We start from the raw sequence: 26,567 nt of genomic DNA, 5'->3' as shown, positions 1-26,567 counted from the left end.
ATAAAAGCAGTGGGGCAAAGAAGCCCTGGACCAACTCCAGTTGTGCAGTACCTGGGGGAAAAATTACCTAACCAACTGCTCTCCTAACTGGACAATGTCTGTTAGATAGGATAATTTGTTACACGTACAAAACCTGTGGAAATCTGTTTCTTGGTGTGCCCATAGCCCATAATTATGGACACACCTGGAAGCTTCTAATAAAGAACTGTTTTTTTATCTTACCATTTTAATACTGTTGTAAGGGGTTTTGTCTTTTTATTTCAGGCAACAAAACAAAAGGACAAGGAAGGCAAGGGTAGTCATTAGAACTGGTTTAGCAGCAGAGTTCTAAAACATAAAAAGACTACAAATCACCCTTTCCCAGACAGCAAGATGTGCATTTTCTGGATTGTTTTTTTTTAAACAGTTGGTGGACACTTTTTTAAAGGATTTGAGTAATGATGCTTAGCATAAAATAAAAATAAATAGTAGTTGGACTGCAGAGACATTGTCTTGATAGGAATTGACCACAAAGGAATTTCTTGGTTCTGGTTTTTACCAAGTGCAACATGTTTTAGACCACTTTTGTTATTCCCTGGATCAAGGAGAGAGCACATTACCTTGTGTGTGTCAGCCCTGTCTGACACTTGCTATTAACAGCATTAGAAACTCGTGGAATCCAAAGTGACACAGGAGATGGGCTGTAGTTGTAAACACCTTCAAGGTGTAGCTTCTTGTGATCTGGGAACGGATGGTGCTGAAGGAACCTCCTCTTTGTAGTTTTGGTTGTGATAAATCCTGTGACTGGTTCAGAGAACAAAATCTTGTGCTGATATGAAGAAATAACAATGTCCATTTAGCTGTCATGAAGGAGGGGTCTGAATTGTTTACCTGTTTTCCAGGCAATTAATATTGCAGGCAGGAAGCTGACCTTTTCTTAAAAAATCTATTATAATGGCATGAAAGGAGGCAATTTCTAGCTCCAGATGACACAAAGAATTGGTGCAGAAGAACAGGCTCCATAAAATAGCTACTGCAGGCTAGATAATTTGGTTATTAGACTAAAAGATACATATAATGTTTTGAAGGTTATCTTTCCTGTGTGTTTGATATGGAAAACCAGGGAGTTTCAATATCCAGTTCTTTGAACTTTGGAAATATGTATAATGAGAAAAGACTGAACTGCTTAACACCCTTTAACCTGAATATGTATCCTGAATATAACACATTTAGTGTTAGGAGGTAAATAGCAAATATAAATCCATCAGCCCAGGCATATAGTACGGCAGCCACAGGGATGTACTGGCCAGAGCAATAAGCTCCATGGATAGCTGAGTAAGTCTCTGCCTTACAGCAGTGATGTGTTCATGTTCATCAGGGACACGCTGCAGACCTGGTTAAATTCCTGGTTTTGTGTCAATGGAAATCCTGGCTATTGTCTCCCCGTGTGTGCTTTAAATGACACAGTCTGTTGTACTTGTTTGCACTTTGTAATTCCTAACCTTACAAGATTTTATAGAAAGATGAAACTGTTTAAAATACAGGCTGGTTTCAGATGATACTGCTTCACAGAATGACGCGGTAGTTTCAGAGCTCATCTGTTTCATTTTCACTAGTTTCTTGCTGATACAGAACCACAAAAATATTGACAGAGCAGCTAGAGTTACTTTTTTCCGTAAATGAGTTTCTTTTCTCCCATTTCTCCCTTTTGCCTCCCCACCACGACAACTTCTGCTTTTTGAAATCTCAGTGGCTGTCCATTTTATAATTCAAAAATCAGGAAACAAATACTAAGCATTGCAAAAAGTGAAATGTTTTAAACAGCAGAACAGACTCTCTGTGCTCCGGCTGTGCAGACCAGACTGCATGGTTTGAGTCAGAGAAGGAGTGCAAAGCCCTGCATTTATTCCATAGCTTTTCTCTGAGCTTCTCTGCATTATTTGCTGGGTCACTCAGGCTTCCCGTGCCTCAGCTTTCTCAAGGAAAAACTACTCGGACCTGCAAATTCCGGATGCAATTTCTGCTCCTTTTGTCTCACTTCACACAACTGCACATCAGTGCTGTTAATTCAGTGCCAGTCAGACTAGAGGGAGCTTCCAGATTTGACTGTTCTCAGGGTTCCTGCTGCCTGAACGCTCAGCATGCACCTACCTTTCCTTCCTAGGCATTCGTTCCCTCTGTCCTTACCCCTCAGAAGTAATTAGCAACCATCTCAGTGAAGCAGTAAATAATGCTCGGTGGTCTGCACTTTGTATTTCTGTGACAGCACAAGTGCCTGTCAAAAGTAGGTGGTGTTCCAAGGAAAACAAGGTAGCTGATGAAGAGGAAACTTTGTGTTGCAGATGCCTTATTCCTGGAGAAGGCCATGCAGCTTGCCAGGCGTCACTGCAACGCTCTCTTCGATTATGCCGTAACTGGAGATGTGAAGATGCTGCTGGCGGCTCAGCGCCATCTCACTGCAGTCCAGGATGATAATGGGGACAAGTGAGTTGATCACACTGCACTTGCTGGGTTGAAATCAATGGCTTTGGGGGCAGAATGGTGTGGTCAATTTGTTCTGTCCCTCATGGGTGCCAATCACTGATGGCACCACTTCTTTCTGCAGTTTGGGAGAGGTATGGCTGTGATTTGGACACTTTTGTTTCATTTGCAAAGAAGTCATGTACACCATAAACCTGTCAGAAAATAATCTGGTCATTGAGGGTATGTTGAACATGTTGTGAGTTTGAGTTTCTTTGCCCTTTTTTACTTAAAATCTTGACTGAGCATGAATTGCTGTGCTTGCATCATGATACACGGTGTATGGGGATCCTCAGCTTGGTGCTGAAGGTGAGGGCCCTGCTTTTTATTCCATGCAAGTCCTAAAGTCTTCATAGGATGCTTCAAGTAAGAGATGCACCAGGAGATGTAGAAACAACAGCTGGAGGGTCCATACTGCATTTCTCCCGCTGGAGGGTCCATACTGCATTTCTCCCACTGGTATCAAGTTCTTTCCAGAGGGCTTTATTTTTGCTCTTGCTTACATCTGTACTGTTGTCTTCCAAGGCATTGCACAGATGCTTGTGGCAGACTTGCTAGTATTTGCAGATCAGTCTTTCAATAATGTGAGCTGGAGTGGAAATTCACTTTGTTACTTTATAGCCATGCAGGTTCTGTGGAACTCAGAGTGAAGTACTGTGAGGAACTAATGATCAGTAGTTATTTAAAATGAAATTCAGCAACAGGGCTCTGAACAAATGCAAAGATAATCTCTTGCATAAGCAAGTGACACTATCACATCCTTCCTTTTTAGCTCGCAGGCCCTGTGCAATCACCTACATTTCCTTGAATTGTAGTGTTTTGAACAGTAGAAGCCAGATAAGCCTCAAGGTGTCTAGCTAGAAGGAAAATTTCAAGTGACTGAGACCTGTATCCCACTGTTCAATTACTCTGAGAAAGATCACCACTTTCACTCAATTTTCAGTGAAAATAGGCCTCAGATTAGAGAGAGGACTGCGCAATCAGAGAGAGCTACTTTACAAGCTTTGCTTTCCAGCTGGAAACCTGATGTCTGCTTTTGAGAAGAGCAGGAATATGAAGGAGGTGGGAGCTAGCAACAAAATCTACAAGTGCTATAGACAGTACAGCTTCTGTGTTTAAGGAAAAAAAGGGAGGGCTTAGAGGAGTATTGAGCAAGTAGGCCCTGCATTTAAATACCAAAAAGGTGCTCCTCAGATTTGGACTTGCAGAGCATTTTAACTAAGTTAAAATACTTTTTAGAATGATAATAAATAGTTATTTTCTTGCTGGATCAAGAAGTACCTGCAATTATGTGAGGCTCAAGTTCTCATTGCCTTTCTCCTGAGATGGATTTATTCTGTGAGCATAATACACATCTGTATTATTTCACAACTTTTTGATAAAGCAAAGCTTTGGTGATTGTCTTCCAGCTCTCTTGGGGGAGAAGAAAAAGGTCAAAATTAATGAATAAATTGTCCTGCTTTGCACTTTAATCATTAAAATTATATGGCAACTAGAAAGATTTTGCTTAAGCCTTTCAAAAAACTTGGCTGTCAGCAATTTATAGCTTTGAGTGAGAACCCAGAAACCTGTGATTAGTGTATATTTACAGTGAACACTCAGTAACTCTGGCTGTGACTGTATTTATACCAGTACCATTGCTCTGTAGATATCTGATGGTTCTACAGTGGTGCTCAAGTGCATCTTTTCATGTAGGAATGTTTAAGAAATGGAACTGACCTTTCGTGGTCTAGTCAGCAGCATCACATATAATGGGAGGGTAAAATTAAACTACTTGCTGCTGAAATGAGAACTAAAAGCAATAGAAGAACAAATGTGTTTCTGTAGTGAGATTTGGAAATAAAATGTCAGCCTGATACAGAGCATAATGAAAAGCATCTATCAGAGCAGAGGAACAGCACTTTTCCAGTAATGGTGGGACTGTTTGTACAGCACAGGGGAGTTGAAGGAGGGAAGTATCATGCTGCCATGATACCTCCAGCAGCAGTATATAGAATCAATTAAAAAATGCCCTTTAAGGATGAGTTTGGTTTGTAAGTTATCTTTTTCTGTTTTTAAAGTATCTTCTGTTTTTGACTGCTCTCCATCTCAGTTTCTAGATGACTTCTTGCCCTGAATGGCATGGAACTTCCTTTTTATTTTTCTGACAAAAGTGTCAATCTGAGACTGTTCAGGTGTTTCTGGAGTGGCATATACAGACACACCTCATGTCCTGTGCTGATATTTTGTGTCAGCAGCAACTTGCTCAAAGATGAGTCTAGAAGGTGGCCAGCATGTGCCAATGAAGGGCTTGGCAGGGTATGTTTGAAAACAAAGGGCATGATTTTCAAATGAAATCCTAAGGTAGCAAGGCAAATGGAGCTCTGTGGGACAGGGGTGATGGATTCACAACCTGCTTTTTCCCGGTGCCATGTTACACATCCAGCCCTCACTGGTGGTGAGGGACCTGCCTCCTTTGGAGACGAGCACAGGAAGGGCCATTGCACTAACCCAGCAGAAGTAAAGTGACTTGCTATGCAGTCACTCATGTCTCAGAACAGGTGCTTTTTTTGGCATGATGCCTCTGGCCACTGTTGCAAATCCTGTGGTTGTTAGTCACTGGGCCTGAGTCCTTAGTCATTTTTCTGTTTGAAAACGAAATAAAGAAAAACCCACAGATCTGGGGAAACCCATAAGGGAAAATCTGCTTTGGTAGCAGAGAGGCTTGTGGAAATTCTGCAGGAAGGTTTTCACAGTAAGAAGTGTTTATCTGCTGCATAATTCAAAATATGAAAAAACAGCAAACCAGCAGAGAATCTGAGGATTTCTGAAATAATTGGTTTGTGCCACACATTTTGTATATTAGACTAGTGGTAAAGTAATGCTGAGGGGCAGCAAAAGACACCCTCAGTTTGCTTTTGTGATTGAAGGGGTTACACAGTTACCTTCTGACCTGTTTTTTTTCTGTCTTGGGATTCACTTTAGGTCTTGATGCTTAGTGTTGGAATCATTATCTCTAATAGTCAAGTGTTTATATCAGAATGCATTCAGATCTACAGCAAAGCCTTGAAACTTTTGTAATAAGTTTGAAAACAATGTAAATTTGTTAATCTGGTTTTTGTTTGTTTCAGTGTCCTTCATTTAGCAATTATCCACCTTCATACTGAGCTGGTGAAAAACCTCTTGGAAGTGATGCCCCGTTTGAATTACAATGACATCATTAACATGAGAAATGACCTCTATCAGGTGAGCAGTTGTGGGGTATAAGTGTTGCTGATTGTTTAGCCAGTAAAAAAGAAATTGCACAACTTGCTGTCTGTGGGAAGAGATCAGACTGATGCAAACAAGTTTATAGACAAGGATATATTGGAAGGTTGTGGAGGAAAGAGCATGTTTTCACTGGTTTAGTCCATTATTCTCTTGATGGGTAACATGGGCTAACTGTGGAACAGGCCAAAAAGAGTAAATTCTTCTGTTCATGGCTTCAGTATTTGGCTTCTCTGTCACTAAACCAGAGGTATGGATTACAGTGTGCCAGCTCTGGACTCCTCTGACCTTTCTGACACTGCTTAACTTGGGATCATGAGTCAGTTCCTGCATCATGAGTTATCTGTGGGCACATATCTGTAGGCATATGTGGAAGCCATAATAACCTCTGCCATTCCTACAGCTCAGATTGTATTTGTGCCCATCACGTGAGCACCAAGATTTCCCTGTCATTTCTGCAGTAACTGAGAAAAGCCCATTCCCTTGTCTTTAACCTAGGAGGAAAAGAACTGGCAGGCACAGAACTGTTCTGTCTCCTCAGCTATAGTCTGGCCTGTTTGCATTGTAATTCAAGTTCTAAAAAGAGCTGTGGCAACTTTTGTGGTAAAGAATCTCTTACAAAGAGATTGTGCACACCATTGAGCTGCACTCTGACACTTGTGTCATTTGTTTTGCTGTGAACAGTAAAGGCAGGTTTTAATTCCATACAGGTAGTCCCAGGGGGTTTATTTTGACTTGTTTTCCTTCACATTTTTATTTGAAATGTGGAGGCTGCTGAAAGTAAGCAGAAGATTCTGAATTGAATTCTGTGCCCTGTGTTTAACAGAAACAGGAAGCAAAGCTGGGCTTTACACCAGAAATAAATCCCTGACTACAGAACCTCTACAGCCCTCCCTACCTTCAACTTAAACCTTAGCCATTGGCAGAAGAGAATGTAGGCTTGGGCTAGAATTTTCCTTCTCTACAGATATTCTGAAAGCTGACATATACCTTATAGATGCAGTAATTGATTGCAAATATATTGACAGATCTGTTGACAAACATAAGCTTATTGTGCAGAGCTGGAATTAGTCTTTATTTTTAAAGTCCTCTGTCAAGGCAATATAGATATGTAGTCTTACTCAATTTTTAAATTATTTTAGTATTGGAAATACCATTTCCCAGACCTCACTAGCATGCTTACTGTTTAAAGACATGCATATGTATGTTCAGTATGATGATGCTCAGAACTGACAAGAATGCAGTATGCAACCAACCTCTGGAAGGTCCCAAAACCTCTCAGCCTGAGCGTTGCTCAGTGCTGCAGGTGCACAGACATGGGGAATGTGCAAATGGGGTCAGCTAGTTCGACACACATGGCACAAATGCACAATTGTTCTGCAGTTTGACAAGTGCCCAGAACCTGCAGGATTTTCTTCTTTTCTGTGCAGCCATAAGGAACTCCTATGCCCGTCGTTCCAAATCTCTGATTTAGGAGCAAAATGAAAGCATGGTTCATTGCTAAAGGCTCTGAGTAGGGCCTGGAAAGCACGTGTGCTCCCACCGTGGCATGAACCTGGCAGCAGTGGAACCAGGCTTGCATTGTGTGGGGGGGCACAGGGATGATCTCATTTCCCAGCTCCCTTGCACTGCAATGCTCAGATAGCCAGGTCAGTGCCCTGGCTTACAGAGTAGGCAGCATCTTTGCTCCTCCCAAAGCCCAACTGCTGACACTGGCAAGGCAGCTTTTATTTCCAGTGCGTAGAAACCCGATTTGTAGTATTCAGTAGAAAAGAAGCTACACCACTCCAAAGCCAACTAAAATCTTACATATGTGTACAATCTTCTCATGCTAGGAGCTTTTATGGGTTTCAGAGACTTCTGTGCAAGTCATGTAGCTTTGCTTATCTTCTCATGGCTTGCTTCTGTCACTTGCAGACCCCCCTGCACCTGGCAGTAATCACAAAGCAGGCAAAGGTGGTGGAAGACTTGCTGAAGGCTGGAGCAGATGTCAGCCTTCTGGATCGCCACGGCAATTCTGTCTTACATTTAGCTGCTACTGAAGGAGATGACAAGATTTTGAGTCTACTCCTCAGGCATGAGAAGGTATCTCCCATGGTCAACCTCCCTAATGCTGAAGGTATGGAAAGATAATGGCTGTATTTTACACTTCCCTACTTAACAAACACACCACAATTCCTACCAACACTGTGTTGCTACACAGATAGTTACAGACCCTGAAAATAACATCTTTCCCCATTTTTCATATGCTGTCCTTGATTTTTATATGCCTGCAGGCACAGATGAGAGAGCACAGGCATGTCAGTTTTCTGGTTATACAGAACAGAAAGATGGTAATGGTCACATAACACAGATGGATTTGAATTTTTGTCCCTGTACATTCTCTTCAGTCTCACAGAACCTCAAACACTTGTGTTCATCTTGTTCCTTATGCCACCCTTGGTTTTTTTAAAAAATCCCCCTGGAAGAAAATGTTTCCTCCTGCCTAGTGAATGAAATCCCCTTAGAAATAGTTTCTGCACTAGTATTGAGTTTCATATCTGGCACTTTGTGACCATACAGAATTAGAACCTGTAAAATAACCACAAAGAGACAGTTCTCCCATTTTTCAGTGCACAGGGGACTTAAATTTAGTACTCCTGCTCTAATCGTAAAATGTCTGACCTAAAATTGTCGTCATGGATTCAAAAAACTGTGTTCAGTTCTTCAGAGAGAGAGGAATTTTTGGTTGGGTGTTGGTTGGTTTTTTAAAAAAAGGCTTTATTATTATCTTTCTGGTGCATGTATTCTTGAGGTGTCAGGTCACTGTGACCTTACAGGAGGATGATACTAAAATATACCGGTTACTTTCCAAACCTTTTTCTAGAAGAGATGTTCAGTGGCAGATGGGGTCAATATGGAGTACCTACTTGTTTAGTAACAAGATGCAGATTTGCTTTTTAAGACTATTCTCTTGAGGCAAAAAGATGCTCTAGGTGAGCTCTGTAGTTCCTCCCTTCTGTTCTACCTTGTTATCTGATTTTTTTCTTCTTGCATGGTTTTGACTCTCCAGGTTCCAATTTATGTACAAAGAACATATTTATTAACACCATTAACTTCAATCCTGAGCCTCCACCTGGAGTACTCCCTTAGGGTCTGGGGTCCCCAACATAAATAAGAAGGATGTGGGCTTGTTGGAGCAGGGCCAGAGGAGGGCATGATGATGCTCACAGGTCTGTAACACCTCTCCTCTGCAGACAGGCTGGGAGAGATGGGACTTGAGAAGAAAAGGCTCCAAGGAGACCTTACAGCACCTTCCAGTACCTGAAGGGGGCCTACAGGAAAGCTGGAGAGAGGTGTTTTATGAGGACATGTAGGGACAGGACAAGGGAGAGTGGCTTTAGGACAGAGGGTGGGTTCAGATTAGATCTAAGACAAATGCCCTCACCATGAGGATGGAACTGTGAGGATGATGAGACACTAGAACAGGTTGCCCAGAGAAGTTGTGTATGCCTCATTCCTGAAAGTAGGTTTAAGGCCAGGTTGGATGAGTCTTTGAGCAGCTTGGTCTGGTGGAAGGTGTCCCTGCCCATGGCAGGACTGGCATGGAACTAAATGATCTTTGAGGTCCTTTCCAATCCAAACAATTCTACGATTCTATCATCTTTTAGTGTATAAGTAGGCAAAATATGTTACTTCTGCTGAGGTAACTACAGTAACTCGTTTTACAGTTTTCTCACTTTGAAACTCATTACTCTGACATTTCTAAATTTTACAAATATCAATGAGATGATGGATGGGTTTTGTTTCTTGTAGGCCTCAGTGCAATTCACATGGTGGTGATGGCAAATAGCATGTCCTGCCTCAAACAGCTGATTGCTGCTGGAGTTAACGTCAATGCTCAGGAACAAAAATCCGGACGAACTGCATTGCACTTGGCTGTTGAACAAGAGAACATCCCCTTGGCAGGCTGCCTTTTACTTGAGGTAAAGGCAGAATTTCTTTCTTCCAGGTCTTTTTTATTACATATTTAAAAGCTGTTGCCAATCCTTGAATGCTTCAGAACAACAGAAGTAAGGGGGGAGGTCCCTGTTAATTGACTAGATTACTTGAACTGGTATAGTGGCAAAGTTATTGGTAATGTTACTGTTTTGTTCAGCACTGCTGGTGAAGCTTTTGCCCAAGTTGAGTAATTTAGAGTTTGTGACCCTAACCTGATTGCATATGCCACGTATAATTTGCACTGAGTAATGCTGGCAGGTACTGAAGTTACCATGAACAAGTTCATCCCTTCTTCTGTTTGAAGTGCAGCAGGTATAGAGTTGTGCAGACAGATGTAGGTAGTTGTGTAATCTGTAAATATTTATCTCATCATAACACCTTGATCCTGGTATCCTTAATTCTCCACACCCCAGCTGGCTGTGTAGCTTTCCTCTGTGCTCATGCATGGATGTGCCACCAGCCTGGCTGTTCTGATGAGCAGCAGGAGGGCAGGATTCTGTGCACACCACTCCCACTCCAAAGGCCACGGGCAAGCAGATGGCAGAACAAGCAGATGGCAGAACTCTTAAAGGGGATGCAAAGTGGCTTTTATCTACCTGACCCATTTGGAGATATACCCTGTGCCTCCTGCTCTAACAGTGGTGCACACTACCATCCTAAGCATGTAGACAGTTGTTCCTTTCTAACTCCTTTTCAGGCAACAGTTAGAGTTTTTATGCTACCAGACAGGGAATGGTGCTTACTTGCACAGTAGCAGTGTTTATGCTGACATGAGCCTCTGCAGCTTCATTGTACAGATTTCTTTTCTATTTTGCCATTCAACAAAACCTTAGGGTGATGCAGACGTGGACAGCACTACATATGATGGGACAACTCCACTTCACATAGCAGCTGGAAGAGGCTCAACAAAATTGGCAGCAGTTCTCAAAGCAGCAGGTATGGAAATAGATCTTTGCTGAAGACTTCTCTTTCACAGTGACAATTCAAGTTAGAAGGCTGCAAAGCAGAATGAACTTGTTTAAATGGGTGGAGGAAGTCAGATGTTAAAAGCAAGGAGGTCTAAATTTCCTCAGAAAGTCCTGCTCTGAGGTGCTATACTAATCACTCTTCAGCACCATCTAATGGCTGGAAAGGCAAATTATGTTGGTCAGAAAAATTCTCGAGAGGACTTTGGGAAGTTTCTCGAGTATCTTTTGTAGCTTTTATAGCTGAAGAAGTGGAGAAGAGATCTTTTTATGTATGTGGGATAAGTGTTGGACTGCTTTAGAAAGAAAAAGCCAAAGAAAAATACCATCACTGAAACATGAGCTTGTTAGTGTCTCCTACTGCTGTCACTTTGGAAGAGTTAGGTTGGAGTATTTACTGGAACATTTTGTCAATTGTACTTAAACCTAATTTTTCTCCTTTGAAACAGAAACACAAGCCTCCCATTGCTGAGGCTGCCTGCTTGGTCTTTTAAAAACACCCCCACTTTCTCTGACACTCTAAAAAGCAGCACCACACCATCCCTTCATCACATGCATGCTGTGCTGTGTGAGGCAACATGGGACTGGGAGTCAGTTAATACAACCAGAGCTCTTTCTTTGGGCCCTAAGGCTCAGCTTGTGGCTTCTTTTCCCTCTTTATAATGGAAAGTAGCATTGTACAGAGATGTGACAGCATTTAAATGTAACTGATAAAAAGAGCTACTTGCTAGCTTAATATAAAATATCATTTACCTGGAGTAGCTAAATTAGCTAATTTGCCATTCAGTACATAGAATGCATATTTTAAATATTATTGAGAGGCAACTTGAAGCCCCTTTCCCCCATCTCCTCTTGTTTTTCAGGTGCAAATCCTCACATCGAGAACTTTGAGCCATTGTTTGATCTAGAGTATGTGAAAGATGATGAAGATGATGATGAAGGGATTGTGCCTGGAACAACACCACTGGATATGGCAGCCAACTCTGAGGTATGTGGTCTGTTTTCTTTTTTTACTTTTTTGTTGTTTTTTTTCTTATTATAAAGGATAGTCCAGCTCTCTCAGCCAGCTCCTTTCATTGCCTCCAAAATTATTGCAATTAATTTGATGAATTTGCCATCAAAAATTAAGCTAATTTAGCCACAGAACTCCCCTGATGAAAAAGCACTGGAAGAAAGCTCCACTGAGCTAAGGCTGCTGAACAGAAATGACCAGGCAGTTCTTGAAGCAGTTGCACTTACAGTCTTCAGTGGGGGAAAGTATTTACCTGGGTGGGCAGCTTGTGTTTGAAGGCCCATTCTCCAATTGGTTTCTTTGCTGAGTGTTGTTCAGAATTGCAGCCTGTGTGTGTTGGGAAAAATGCACTCCTGTGTTCTACCCAAACAGTGACTGAGCTGATTATTGTGCATGTGGCTTGGTGTGAATGTAAAGGATAAGCAGTCAGCATCTCTAATCATCTGGAGAAGGGGAGTGGTACCAAGCTTAGGTGAAAAGCTAACCCAGGCTTGGTTTTAAATGACTAGTTGCGAACAGGCAGCAGCTCCTTGCCTAGTCTCTGCTACTGCCATTTATTTACTGCCAAGACTTCCTCTGTGTCTTGAAAATAGTTGCCAGATGACACAGCTTAAAATAAAGGGAGATTTAACTTCCCAAGATTTCTTCCTAAAGTTTAGAACAGGTTTTCTACAGGGTCCTTAGTCATACAGAGCCTGGGAGAGAAAAAAATGCTGATTTACAGATGGAATTGTACACAACACTGCTGAGACTTAATGGACACTAACCAGATTTCTGCTAAATACTAACTTTAATGTATTCTCTTAGGTGTATGACATATTAAATGGCAAACCCTATGAGTCAGCAGAGGTTTTGGAGGACTTACTCACACAAGGTAACATCTATAAAGACTTGACAATATCCCTCTAGTAATTGAGTACTGAAAGAGTAGTGGCAGATGACATTGCCCTGCTTGTAACTGAGCTGGTGAGAGAGAAGAGGTGCCCTCCCACCCCATCACTCACACAATAAGCATGATTCCCTTAAGATGTCTCAAGGACAAGGAGTACATTTGCAGTATTGCAGCAATACATTTGTAAATGCTGGGATTGAACTCTCAAATTATGTCTTCAGTTTGGCTTTGTTTCTTCTTAAAAATGAACTGGTGCATGTTTTGTATAAATAATAAACTAACATATTTCTCTGTTCCCCAGGACATTTGAGAGAGCTGAATGAGAATTCCAAGATGCAGCTTTACAAACTATTGGAATTGCCTGATCCAACCAAAAACTGGTCCACCCTAGCACAAAAACTGGGTCTTGGGATACTTAATAATGCCTTCAGGTTGAGCCCTTCCCCATCAAAGACTCTGCTGGATAACTACGAGGTAAGGTGCTGTAATAGGTTATAAAGAACACTGATACATGTAGAGAACCTTGTTCTCCCACAGAGTGAGACAGTGCAGCCCTGCAGTTTTAGCCAGTCTGGATCATGCTGAGTATCTGATGTCTGCACTTTCAGGTGTCTGGTGGTACAGTTCAAGAGCTGATCACTGCTTTGAGACAGATGGATCACACAGAAGCCATAGAAATAATTCAGGAAGCACTGTCCATCTCACGCAGACCGTCTCCCCTGGAGGACAGCACAGCGAAAGCTCTTCAATTATCATCACCACTCACTTTTGCAAATGGAGAGACAGGTAAAACTGACAGCAAAATATGAACAGCTTTATTTAAGACTTTTTTTCCATTTTCCCTCCCCACTCTATGTAGGACTGTTAGGATTGCACACCTTATTGCACACACTGCTTCACCTGCTTACTGGTTTGAGAAATATTTTACTGCAGTGTGACCCCTCCCATCATAGGTATCTGACACGCACAGGAGAGAGAGGAGAATCAGCATGCCTGAATCACAGTATTCATTATACTGCTGCCCTCTACTAAAACTAGACACCTGCCATTTACTAATGGTAATGCCTTGGATGTACTGGGAATATAGGCAATTATCTCCTAAATGTGTACAAGTGCCATTAGCTTTTGACTTTTTTTCCCTCCCTCATAGCTGGATCAACAAAAACATTTTGGGTTCCTAAACTTCTCAGCAAGACTTCAGTATTAAATTTCTCCTTCCACAATGGGTAGCACTCCAAAATGGCCCAGTGTTCTGTAGGCAAAGAAACTGGAGATGGCTTAGGTAACACAGGACCTCCAGCAGCCCTGCTGGCCAAGTACCTGCTCAGAGCAGGGCCAGTGGAACATGACATGAGGTTGCCCATGTTATGTCCAGTTGAGTTCTGAGCACCTTCAATGACAGAGGTCCTATAGGGGTTTTGGGCAGGGAACGCTACTAAGAGAGAAAGAGAGGCTTTGAGAAGTGTGTCATCAGGGCTGTTCAGTCATTGCCTGGCCAGGTTTAGTAACAAAAACATTTGGTTTTTTTCCTGTTCAAACACTGGTAGTGCTGCTTGTAGCCAAATGTGGAAACTTACACCCTGTATAAAAACACTGCAGGTATTTCTGGTAAGAAAAAAGAAACACCACAGTCACTCCATTCCAGTCTAACATTGCCAGTTTATTCTCTATAGAAAACTGTTTGGTCAGGCATGAATAAGCCTTCGCACCCACCCAAAAATGTGCTTGTACACATACTGCCCCTTTAGATTCATCTTGAAGTGTAAGAGGGATTCTGCCTCCTCTGCAACATGGAGGGCATCACATTATTTACATCACATATTTTAAGACATTTGTTTAGAAAAACAAGACTGAAATCTTAAGATAACACTACTGTTTTAGTCACACTGATCCCACATCGTACCTTCAGTTTCAGCTCTTGTAGTCAGACACTCCTTCTGTAGATCCTGCATGGGTGATAGATCCTACTCACTTGCTCCTATTTCAGGGTCACTTACTAGATAAAAGCTCTTCAGGTGCTTGTCTCAAAAAGAAATCTGTAAGTTAAAATAACATGAATTAGAAGTTTTAGGAGCCTCATCCTGGAGTTGTACACTTGCACAGAGTGTGACAGAGAACCTTCTGCTCTGCAATCACCACAGCTGGGCAGAGTCCTGATCCAAGTGCAGCAACAGCATTAGTGTCAGTAGAGCATCAGGCTTCTCATCCCATCCAAGCTCCAACTGCAAGCTGATCTCTGCCAGCAGTACATCAGACCACATGCTTTGGTGGCCTGGAAACATTCAGCACAGCTTTTCCTATTACAATACCTCATGTTAGAGACTTAATTTCCTATAGAAGAGCTTAACCCAGTTGGTTTGTATTCCTTAGGCTTTTCTCAAAGCAGCCGTGCTCAAGCCACACAAATGATGATGTTTCCCTTTTCTCTGTCCCTCAGGTGAGCTCTACAATAGCAGATTCCAAGACCCCGAAAGTACGTGTGACAGTGGTGTGGAGACCTCCTTCCGAAAGCTGAGCTTCACCTACTCAGACTCTCTGACCAGCAAGTCCTCACTAACACTTGGCAAAAGGGCCCTGGGCTATGGACATGAAAGTTCAGGGCAAAGCAATTACATAGCTGACTAGTGATCTTCAGTTGGCAATATGCAGTCACAGGAACAAATGGGACATTTCAAATTACATCAGTGTCATCCTGGACAGAAGGAAGGGAACTCACAACCAAAAGTGCACTGGAAGAATCCCACCTGAACCCAAACAAATGGCAACTGCAGCAGGTGACTCCTAGCCCCTGCTTCCTTCCTCAAGTACATTTAATTGTGTTCATTTACAAGCCATTTACAACAACCAGGGCTCCACTGCTGCATTAATACACAGGTCTGGATGCTGTGAAAGACTGACTGAGCTTCCCTGGTCTGTGAGGATTTTCTTTTACTGATGAAAAAGAAGTTGTTAATGAATTATACAAACTTGCTAAAGAGGTTAAGCACACGAGCAATCAGAGTTTCTAGCTGCTCTCTTCATAATTTTTGCAGCACAGTTGCATGCAAACAGCTTATAAAATAGCTGGCAAAGAAAAATCATTAACCACAACAGTTGACAACTTATTGAAAAAAGAGAATCCTGAAAGAATCTTGTATATTTCAAATAATGTATTTAAACTTAACTTTGGTGCCTCTTATTCAAAAATTTTTTCAAGTCTGGCATTTTCCTACTTGTAAATAGTTTTTTTTATATCTGGTCCTTTTTGAAAGAGCGTGCTTTTTAAATGCTTATTTTTATTCTACTTTTATAATAAAACCCCAAAATTAATGCTCCTGTCTGTGCCTGCTGTGATTTTTACATTATTTTTCAAGTAGAGGTATTGAAGATTTAGCATCTCCATTTTAGGCATTGATACAAGATCATGCTGATTTCCAAGCACTAAAATGAAAGGCTGCAAGCCAACTGTCTTAAAGCTAAAGTATCTTTTAGGGAGGGAGAGCAGGACCATCAGCTGCTGCTGAGCAGCTGTGCTTTGGGATTAAGGCCTCTTCCTTGTTTTAATTCTCATCATTATGGCAGCAGAGAATCATTTACACTGAAACCAACTACTTAGTGTCTCAGTAAATTTCTGATGACACAGCTCTTCTTTGGGCAATCTAAATCTCCTGTAGTAACTGTGCTCATGAGCAGCGTTTCTTCTTGTCGGACATCAATTCTGAGATGGTGAGTGTCCTGTTATTGATGTTGGCCCAACTAAACAGAACAGCCATCAGAGTTCATGATGAAAAAGCCAAGAGGGGCATTGTACCACTGCCACTTACTTCTAGCCAATTTCTGTGGCACAAAGATGGAGCTTTGACAGGGGAGTTCTTGGCTCAGCTCATCTTCAGTAACCTGGGTGTCACTCCTGAGAAAATGAATCAAAATAAACCTTGAAAATAGTTATGTTTAGAGTGGTAGCTGCTGTAATGAATTAAACTATGAGTAATGAAAAAAACTTGTGAATTTATTTTATAATCTGGCTGAATTTCTGAGAATGTTAATTACTTCCAGAGAAGATGAGCAAAAGTGCCATTCTTTATTTCAGTTCTTGTACGTATAGTCATTTAGGCAGTGTCTAAGGCATATAGATTTTTGTTCAATTAATGTACTTCTCCAGTGTTGTCTTTGTATTCCAGCTCTAATAGAAACAGGCAAAGGTTCTTATGTTCCAGGAGTGGAGAGGCTCTTTGAGCCCCAGGAGAGCTGCTGTTCAAGTAAAACACACCTTCTGCTTCCAAAGAATTTCCAGCATAGCTCAGGGGGCTGCCAGAGATTTTTACTGAAATTTCTACAATCCTGCAGGTCACCAGGGCACCCTGGCTGTTATGCACACCTTTTAGCTTTAGTTCTGACCAGCTCTGCTTTTAAACCACCAGGAGACACCTGGATCTGTATTTCCTTAAAGCACTTTGTAACTAGTTGTTGCATAATAGCTGCTTATCAGGTTAGTGATAATGCACAGCCGGTTCCCTAGGCCCTGTGTATGGAAGTGCTTTAAATGGCAGTCTGTCACTTTCTCAGTTTCAGTGTATTTTTAAAAAAAGGCTTTAATCTTTTTAGGCTTTTTCCCTTTTGTTTAGAGATAGAAAAATACTACTGAGCACATCTGTCTATACCTGGCTTATAGAGAGAAACCTCCAAACAATCTGTATGTGCGGTTGAATAGAGCTCACTCTGTTATTCTGCTACTCTGTTGCAGTAATAAACAACAGAAACTTGTGGAAAGCAGCAGAAGTTGTGACAACAGATCTCTTAAGATGTTCTCTACATTTGCTATAAAATGAGTAATTCAGAAAGTTAAACAGCCCTTGATTTTAGATTGGCTGCAACAGCTGTACATTTCCTGGCTGGTAGTGGGAAGCTCTAGGCAGCATTCTGAGATTCTGTGGACTGCAGGAAGGATAAGAATCATACCTACATGTAGTGGTGTATGAACTGTCTTTTCTCCCTTGCCTGGAAAGTAAAATGCTTCTTTCATGCTCCCCCCTTGCTTCCCCCAAGTAAAGTGACAGGAATGGTGGTGCCCATTTGCTAGCTCATGGTGCAGTGGTCAATACTCACCCACTATCCCACAGCTTCTGGCATTTCTGGGTGATCATGCCTTGAAATAAAGCAGTTCTAGAGTAATGGCCAATGGTCAGTCCAAACTTGCTGGCTTCAAAAGATTCCTACAGCAAAAGACAACACAAGTTAATTACCAAGGAGTTCATTTCCTCTTTTCAGCATTATGAAGCAGCCTGATGTCCCACTTAGAGCCAGGCTAGAGTCTGTTTTTCCAATGCTGCAGAGGTTTCCCATGGCCTCATTTAAACTGAACTACTATAGAATTTTTTAGCCATCCAGTCACCCTTGCCATATGCACAATGCAGAAGAGCACCAACTGAGGTATTATAGGTCTCTACTGACTGACTACTTCTTACAGAAATGACCTTTTTTCATTTAAGTTGCGGTTTTCCACACTAATTGAATGAATTTGGGGCTTTTGTTTTGCTACCTTTTAACATCTGACTGGAAAGAAAGGTTATGTAAACACAAGTCTTGGATTGAAACCTGTCCTAAAAATTTCAAACCATGAATTCCTGGTACCCTAAGCGGGTAAGAAAGAAAACAGTGATCTGACAATAAAAAGGCTGGCCTGTAAGCTTCAAACCCCAGCTCTCCTGTACTGAAGATAAGAAACTCATTGGCCCACCTCTCTGCTCCTGACACTTGTTCAAGTTAATGAAATGGTATCTGCTACACATCTCCAAAACCGAAAGGGAACTAACTAACAGAAGTAAAAGTACTGATGAAAGATGTGCTTCTAAGGCAGAATATTTGTCCAGACCACAAGGTATGCAATCAGCAGGTAATAAGAAAGACTTAACAGAGAACTATGAACACTTACTTAGAGAGTAATTTTTAGATACATTTGCATGCTTCTTTCCTGGAGAAAATGCAGAACTTGAAAAAGCTTCCAAAGACATGCTCCAGTAAACTGGAGCAAAATACGTCTTCCTTGTGTGGCAGGAAGTACAAACAGGTGCCCTCCAAACCTCAAAACAGCCTCTGCAAGCCCAGAATGTGTTCACAGCTAAATCCCAGCCAGAGAATGGTTTGAGGACAACAGGTTAGCCAACACCATACAGTGTTCTTCCCAAACCTGCTCTCAAGCTCTGTTCTGGAAGGGCATTTGTCCTGGCTGTGGTTCAGTCTGGCTGCTGCTTTTGCCATCAGTGGAGAACAGCCCAGAGGGGCCCAGGAGCAAACAAAGGCCATAAGCAAAAGAGAATTCCCTGGTCCATAACAAGACATTGCATGGAAGCACCCTAAAGGAACACTGGCAGGGCCAGTCCCCTCTGCTGCTGCCACCAGTAATATCATGAGACTGAGGACAAGCACCCCACCTAGCAAACGCTGTCCTAAGGCTCCTGCTGCCAAACCCCCATCAGACAGAACTGGCAATACAGGCTACAGCTGCTGCAGCTGTACCAACACTCAGCTGGCAACATGGATGCGTGGATAGGAGTGCAGGGTACCTTCTATCTCTGCCCTGATCTGAAACAAAGGCAGAACAATGTAACCAATGTGGCACAGGATGCCACTGCAAAAGTACCAATGGTTAACCAAAGCACACCTTACAGCCACTGCTGCATGGTGAGAGAACAGCTTCTATATACACCTACTACAACACCAGGAAACCAAAAGAACATATTAAGGATATTAAAACAAAAATGGAAGTCAACCTTCCCCTTTAAATTCTGGTTTGAGTTCAAGCATTTGGCTTAAGCAATTGCTAATCTTTCACAATGGGACCTAGTGCTGAATTAAAGATTTTCATTGAGAAAGAATGGACCTACTCCTTAGGGAGCTCCTGACCTTCAAAAACAGCAATAATTTTAAAAATTGCCCAAACCTTGCTATGTCAGTCTGGTAACTGCAGAAAGCAACAGGGGAAAAATAATAGAATGCTGTTATGTATAAGTGTGCTGGTAGACTTTATTTGCATAGCCACTTCATCACTTATTAATCATGTACCACATAATTTCTTTCAAGATTTTGCCTAAAAATTGTGACAGGCTAGATGAGGTCACAGTTATCCAAATTAACGAATGGGTTTTGCATCTATTTTTCTACATATCTCAAACTTCATTCATATGCTGAGATGAACAAATATCACTGACCTCAGATAGGTCTCTTAATTGTCTCTAAACAAGTGACTGCTCCAAAGTTTTATTTATTTAACACTATTAAGTGCCATTTTGAAATTCTATCTAGATGTTGCTGGAAGAGACATTTCTCCATCAATGTAAAAGAAAGACATCAACAGATTTGCCCTCTTCCTAACACACAGCAGCAGTACATACTAATCATATTTTCTCCACATTTTTTTTTCTTACCTTATGTTGACTTTACTGCTGCTTTCATTCCACCTTGATTCTAGGACACCAAAAAAACTGAAGGATTTTTCTGGTATTGTTGGCCCATGATGACTCTCAGTACAGCTTTTTAATTCCCTTTGTCAGCATCTGCATTTGTTAAGTTTTCCTCATGACTGTCATTCTCCCTACGTATTTTACAAAATCTATTAACATTGGCACATACACATCCATATTTTGATTGCTTTCATGTCTTCTTTTAACTAGGACTTGTTTTGAACCAGATGCAACTGCAGTTAGTTGTTTTGGTGACCCAATAACGCATTTGTAAGAAACTCTCATTATTCATTTCCCTCTCACCTTGCTCAGGAGTATTATGCCAGTTTGGTTAACACCAAAGTATCAACATGCTCATTAAAACTGTGACCACAACTCAAACCCAGTCTGAGTTCTGCAATGGAACACACAGCTGCTCCCCCCACACGTACCCCAGGCCCCCCCCACCACCAGTGAGTAATGTCCACCTGCTGCTTTTACAATAGCAATGGACATCGGGGGCAGAGCTCCTTCAAACTCCACCTACTGTGATGCTGATTCTGCTTTGCAAGAAAATTAATATTTGCTCGGGTGGACAGAGGATCCTTGTGGAACCCCAGCAAGATCCCAGCTGCATTTCAAACCATGGCTGACAGACAAGCAAAATGTTTAGCAACCTGCCCATGGAGTGGCTCAGTAGCCTACTGGAGACAGTCCCAGCTTCATTCCCTGACCTCCTCCTTTGCCCCCAGCATACCTTGCTGTTATCCTGAACTGAATTTCCACTTACAGCTTAGTGAAACTAGAAAAAAATACGGATGTCTTTTCAATACACCACATATATTATATGTAAGCTTTGCTGTTGGTATCTTTACAATGAACCAGCAGTTAAAATTCACAAGACAGGAGGAGACAGTATGTTCTTCAGCCAGCTCAAAGTGCTTGACACTTCAGCTTCAATCAAATTCTTTTAATTTTTTTTCTCCTCCCATTTCACTCTTTATCTAGAAGGAGATGAAGTATTCTCAGACAACATCCAGTAGAGAGGTCAAGATTAGTGAATTTTCTAGTTCTTCAACACTGGTAGGTTCCCAAGGATAGAACACAACCATTTTCTTCTTTTCAGTCATGAGGAAACCATTATCACTAAATCTGCCTTTTATACTCCCTACATCCAGAGTAACAAAAGGAGCAATTGCAGTGGTCTGAAGAGCAAATATATAAATGTCATCTTGTTGGGACACGGAGGCCTGAAAGAGAAATAAAAAATATGTATTATTAAAAAAAATACAAGTTAAAGAAGACTCCAAACTGGGAAAGACCTGTATATCAGTAAAACAGGCTGAACAACCATATTTGATCAAAAGTAGTATTCTTCATATATTAAGAATCATGTAAAAACTGCAAATGTTACTAGAGCCTTCCTACAGAATACTACAGATTGTGGAACAATGCCAAGAAGTAACATCACTTTGCCATCTTCTTATGAGAATAACTGAGTAAATGGTAATCTGAGTTCTACATAGTACTGGTATCTTGTACTTACTGCAGAGAAAGAGATTTGTCCTTTCACTCACTCACACTTCACTCAACTTACCAGTTCGCATCTGCTAAGAGAGCTTGCCTTTCAATTATATATACAATAGAAATACACAGAAGCCAAAGATGATAAAAATCCCAGTAAGACAGAAAGACATCTCATCTTAATGCATCATGGCAGTGAAGCCCTTACACTTAATTTAGTTATATATTTTAAAAAAATTTTAAAATATAAAGTCAAGGTATAATGTTTTGTATTAAGTTCTATCAGTACTGAAATCTCAGAGAGACTTTAAATCCCAGCCAGGATCCATTTTCATGCAGCAGTCACCATAATGAAAGATTATGCTACATAACTTTCAAATACCAGTTAACCATCTATAAAAAGAGGACAAATTACAGTCAGTGCAGGCATCATGTTCTACTTTCAAGAAAAGCAATGCTATTCATTTTTGAGAAAAAGCACACATCCTCTACACACTCTGTTTCCTGAAGAAATACTAATGCTTTTGATGCTTTTTAAAAGCAATACTAGAACTGTAGCTCTTGGATTAGCAATGTATTTGAAAGCCTAGTTAGTTTATTAGTAATGAAGTATAGACGTACCAGCCTCTCCCAACACATTTTTTTAATCACAGCTGCATTTCTTAAAATGACCACTTTGCATTTATCCTTGCTAGCTATCCCTATTAGTTAGCATTGCAAAGACAACACCATTACAAGATAAAGGAATGAAATTTTCCAAAAATGCTCCAGTTGCAGAGCTTTTCTTATTGATGATATCATCCATAAACCAAAAAACCAAACCAAAACAAACAAAAAACCTCCCCACAGCATGACTCAGACTGCAGATTGCACCACCAGATGAAAAAAATATTAAAACAGGCTGATTTCTTTTCTTTGCATACTCAGGAGGCAGGCTGTGCTGTCGTGAAAGAGATAAGAAGAGAAAATCTGGCCCATTTTCTTTTTGTAAAGCAATTATGCTGGTCCAGATTCAAAGAGATTAGACCTCTATTCCCCCCTTGTTCAGTTTAGCACTAAAGAGCAAAGCTGCAGTTTGAAAGCCAAATGTGAGAACACAAAGGTCCCCATCCTGCCCATCTGATGATTAGGAATTTTCCAATAAGATGTACATGCTAAGCTGTGAGGTTTAATAAAACGTGTGTGCACACACACACAGGGCATGCAAGCTCTCTATATATACAGTAAGCTTGCTAGGAGCAGAAGAAATCTAGGAAAAAGCAGCAAATTGACTAAATGACAATGTTATACAACACTAATGGGTTTTTTGCCCTTTCAGGAGACTGACACACTTGCCAGCTATTAAGAAATAAACACTATTATGCAAATAAGAACGCTTACTGGAGGGCAGGGATTTGAAAGAGGAGGAAAGGAGTGTGCAATACTGCTTGTTAGCAATGTTACACTGATTTGAGAGCATGAGCACTTCAGAGGAAATACTGCTGAAGATAATGCACTCAACTGAACTAGGATCAACTGAACTAGGATCACCTTATCCTGACATACAGTGCTGTCTGCAAGACAGAACACTTGTCATGATGCTATTTGTTGTCTAGGGACAAAAAGAAAGAAAGGAGCAATGCTGCAAGGTGGAAGACAATCCAAACAAATGAAAGGGAGATTTCATTCTTTAAAACAAAACAAAGCCCAGACAAAAAAAAACATGAACAAACAAACAAACCCCAGCAGTCTTATTTGGATACACATATAGTGACACCCGAAAAAAATCTGATTTTGAACTCGACCTGGAAGCCAGAATAGCAACAGCTAAGGAGAAAGAACATTCAGTGGAATCACACACTGCACAGCCCACAAATAACCCAAACCAGTAGGATTAGCAAAACCAAATACAGTAATTTAGCATGATTGCTGCTTACACTAAGCTGGGTCTTCTCTAATCCCACGGCATCCTTGAGTGATGAAAGGAAGTAATGGTTCCTAGGACTCTGGAGCCCATCTTCTCCCACGAGACAGAAAGTAATAACACAGCTTTTCCTGGTACAATTTCTGCATCTTTCCAGAAGGTCACAGATGGACTCCTTGTAGATGGGGACAGCACTCTGGGCTTTAACAGTCACACCTTCTTTGGCAAGGGTGCATACAGGCTCCAAAGAGCTCCAGGCATGCACTGTGACCTATCAAGCACATTGAGAGAGCACAAAGCTCAGAAGAAAGGCTACGTCTGTGAAAACAATGCAGCATCCTAGATTTCAGATTGCTCATTACAACAGAAGTTTTTCTGACAGCACCAGCTGATTGCCAACTAGCAAGAAACTACACAATAGATAGAGCATAAAAATTAGATCGTTCTAAAATCCTAACAAGAGATCCATTTCAAACAGTCTGGAGCTGCTCTTGGTCTGCAAGACTTTTTTTGTTTTCTCCAGGTTCCTTGAGAGGAAGAGATTGCCAATTCCTGCCAAGTGAGTGTTGGGAAATGGAATTATTGAGTGACTAATTTGTTGACTCTTTTTCCTCCCTCCCTGGATTTAAAAAAACTCAGAGGATTTTCTTGAGATTGCTCAGCATTATCTGATGTAACCCAACTGGGTATGCTAGAGTTTCTGCATAATCACCCTTCAACAGAAGCAAGCTCCATCATCTTAAAAGGGATTATGAAGGTTATATTAATACAGCAAAATACATTCCCAGACATCTTCCATGCATTATGAATATACCCTTTTTAAAAGGGCATAATTTGGAAATTAAGCACTTAATGAGAATAAAAACATTCTATTTCATAAATTTTCAGTTATTTTTTGCCTTAACAGGAGTGTGCAGTCAGGAATAGATCTTAACTCCTTTCAAGAGTTAAGTTCCAAATCTTCTTGAAGTGAAATATACAGTATTCATCAGAACTATTCTACTACCAACACTTCTCTGATGCTATCAGAAAATCTGACTTTATGTCTGTTAGAATAACTCAGACCAGAAATGAAGAATTTCATTAAGTGCAGTCCTACTCCAAGAACTGATTATCCACAAATTGCAACCATTTTCTGTAGCATATTTTACTCCATATAAGCAACTTTATAAATCTGAAAATTCATGGAAGCCCACCAGACAGAGCAATGATCTAGGAGCTGACATACTCATACTACTAGTGGGTCATTCCAGGTCCCGAGGTCTATCTTCCTATCCTTCCCACTGTTTTCATATGGGACACACTTTATGTCAGGAGCTATATCCCATAGTGGAAAATGGTCCCTAAATTCATCTGGGGTCTGGCTGCCATATGAGTAATAGCAACAAAATGTAATAAGCTGAAAAAGAAGACTGTTGTCTACAAGAAAACACAGCAGTTCAAATACTGCCTTAAAAATCCTATCAGTTACTATAGCATTATTAGAAAACAGTTAAGGCACCAATTGCAAAGTGGTGACATGCATTGGTGACCTTCCAATTACAGATGTGCTGTTCATATTTCAGAAGATAATCCAGTCCTTTTTCCCAAAAGTATAGTTGGAGTATTGGTAAGCAATGGTACAATCCCCTTTTTCCCCCCTACTTAATCAGGTTATCTAGTTCTAACACCCAGGGAAGAGTTTTGTTAAGTAGTGAGGTACTATTTTTCCACACTTTGTTCTATTTAACCATCAATCCCCTTAAGATTTCAACAGAATTGTTCATTTCAGCCTTATACCCACAGGCTACAAGCAAAGCAATTCCTTCTTCTGTGAAGCACTACACACTACTTTAATAAAGAATACTGTTGTCCCTAAGATTAAACACTAGAGTTGCATCTCATGGTGTTTGAGCATGGCCTTACTGAAGCTCGTCTGTACAAAGACATGCTCGTTTCAGCTTCTCACATTTTTGCAGGAGGCACACAAGAGTGGTGAGGTAGGTACCACTTACCTTCAAAGTCAGCTTGTGGTCCTCATGAAGATCTGAGACACCATAAATGTGCAACATCCCTTTGTCTTCATAGGCCACAGGCAGCAGCGGTGCAAAGAAGTTCTGGGCAAAATAATGGAGCAGTTTCCACTTACCACCATACTCTAAAGAGGGTTAAAAAGAAGAAAGACTGAAGCTGAATCCAAGATTGCCTTGTCACACATTCCCTGTGCTTTCTAGTCCTGCTATTGGCAATGCAATATTCCCCCCCACCCTTTTTCATCTCTGTCAAGTGCAAAGAATGACTGAAGGTACTCTTGCTTCCTTCCAGGCAAGGCTCTGCCCTGGAAAAGATCTGATGCTCTTTCAAGCTTTGAGCTTTCCTGAAAGTTTACATTTTTCTCTGTCTCTGTCCTATCACTGCTACACTGTCATTCAGTTAAAGGAAGCCTTGAACACAAGTGACAAGGCTGACACAGCATACCACACATAAACCAAGCAGCTGGAGCATCTGTGCTGTTGAGAGTCCAGAAAAACACACTGGCATTGCCACAGACTATCACTAGTATAAAAAGAGACAAGGTACTTATACAAAGGGCTCTCTTCCCCTTTTTCAGTCCTCCTTTCAGTTCTTCCTTAGAGGACATCAGTAACAATAAAGACAAAAATTAGTTCCCAAACCAAAGAAAACTGAGCTTGGCAAAACAAATTTGCCAGGATCTAGAGACAACACCTCCTCCATAGGAGTTAGCATTCGTGACAGACACATGACAAACAGTTCACACTGCTTCTTTAATGGAAAGCTGTACCTCATTACTTTTAATACTTTGAAAGTCTTCCATTAAACTGGAAAAGCCATCAAACCCTGCATCCTCTCCACAAAAAGCACTTTTGTTTTCTTGCTTTGCAACACTGCCATGCAACCATTTTGAAAGAGAAGCTGCATCCATTTCTTCCTCTATTAACATGCCATCTAGCACCCACTATCTGCATTTTAAGTTTGTCCTTGCTCAACTATTATCCAGCCACTGAAATGGCACTAAAAAGAAGTAGCAAGTCAGCTGCACCATCTCACAAGGAAAGATACAGGTTTCATTCTTATTTCTGGCTCTTTACTTTATCCAACAAGTTTAAAGCTAATGTATGCTTTATGA

General features: G+C 41.1%; 2 protein-coding genes and 1 long non-coding RNA gene across 6 annotated transcripts in view; 1 reads left to right on the top strand and 2 right to left on the bottom strand.

Annotated features, from left to right (window-relative positions):
- Window positions 1-15,890, top strand: part of NFKB1 (nuclear factor kappa B subunit 1) — a 57,907-nt gene extending 42,017 nt beyond the window's left edge. For 2 of the 3 annotated variants that reach the window (XM_084205167.1, XM_084205166.1), the window contains exons 15-24: window positions 2,322-2,463; window positions 5,610-5,724; window positions 7,663-7,864; window positions 9,541-9,710; window positions 10,560-10,662; window positions 11,555-11,679; window positions 12,511-12,577; window positions 12,897-13,069; window positions 13,204-13,381; window positions 15,033-15,890. In XM_084205167.1, the coding sequence (XP_084061293.1) occupies window positions 2,322-2,463; window positions 5,610-5,724; window positions 7,663-7,864; window positions 9,541-9,710; window positions 10,560-10,662; window positions 11,555-11,679; window positions 12,511-12,577; window positions 12,897-13,069; window positions 13,204-13,381; window positions 15,033-15,220 (1,463 nt within the window). In that variant the 3' untranslated portion in view covers window positions 15,221-15,890. The remainder of the gene's footprint in view (window positions 1-2,321; window positions 2,464-5,609; window positions 5,725-7,662; window positions 7,865-9,540; window positions 9,711-10,559; window positions 10,663-11,554; window positions 11,680-12,510; window positions 12,578-12,896; window positions 13,070-13,203; window positions 13,382-15,032) is intronic. The other variant, XM_084205168.1, reaches the window with a different exon arrangement.
- Window positions 14,523-20,333, bottom strand: LOC311153359. The gene is made up of 3 exons (XR_014616141.1): window positions 19,999-20,333; window positions 17,681-17,787; window positions 14,523-14,631 (listed from the first exon to the last, which is right to left on the bottom strand). It is a non-coding gene; the product is annotated as an uncharacterized lncRNA (long non-coding RNA).
- A 278-nt stretch (window positions 20,334-20,611) lies between these two features.
- Window positions 20,612-26,567, bottom strand: part of MANBA (mannosidase beta) — a 45,595-nt gene continuing 39,639 nt past the window's right edge. For both annotated transcript variants that reach the window (XM_084203972.1, XM_084203973.1), the window contains 3 exons: window positions 25,435-25,577; window positions 23,454-23,711; window positions 20,612-21,263 (listed from right to left, as the gene is read on the bottom strand). In XM_084203972.1, coding sequence (XP_084060098.1) covers window positions 21,039-21,263; window positions 23,454-23,711; window positions 25,435-25,577 — 626 coding nt within the window. In that variant the 3' untranslated portion in view covers window positions 20,612-21,038. The remainder of the gene's footprint in view (window positions 21,264-23,453; window positions 23,712-25,434; window positions 25,578-26,567) is intronic.

The sequence above is a fragment of the Fringilla coelebs genome (assembly GCF_963513975.1).
Source record: "Fringilla coelebs genome assembly, chromosome: 4".
In the NCBI taxonomy this organism is placed as follows: Eukaryota; Metazoa; Chordata; class Aves; order Passeriformes; family Fringillidae; genus Fringilla; species Fringilla coelebs.
Note: the sequence above shows the minus strand (reverse complement) of the source record. Positions and strands in the feature narration are given on the sequence as shown.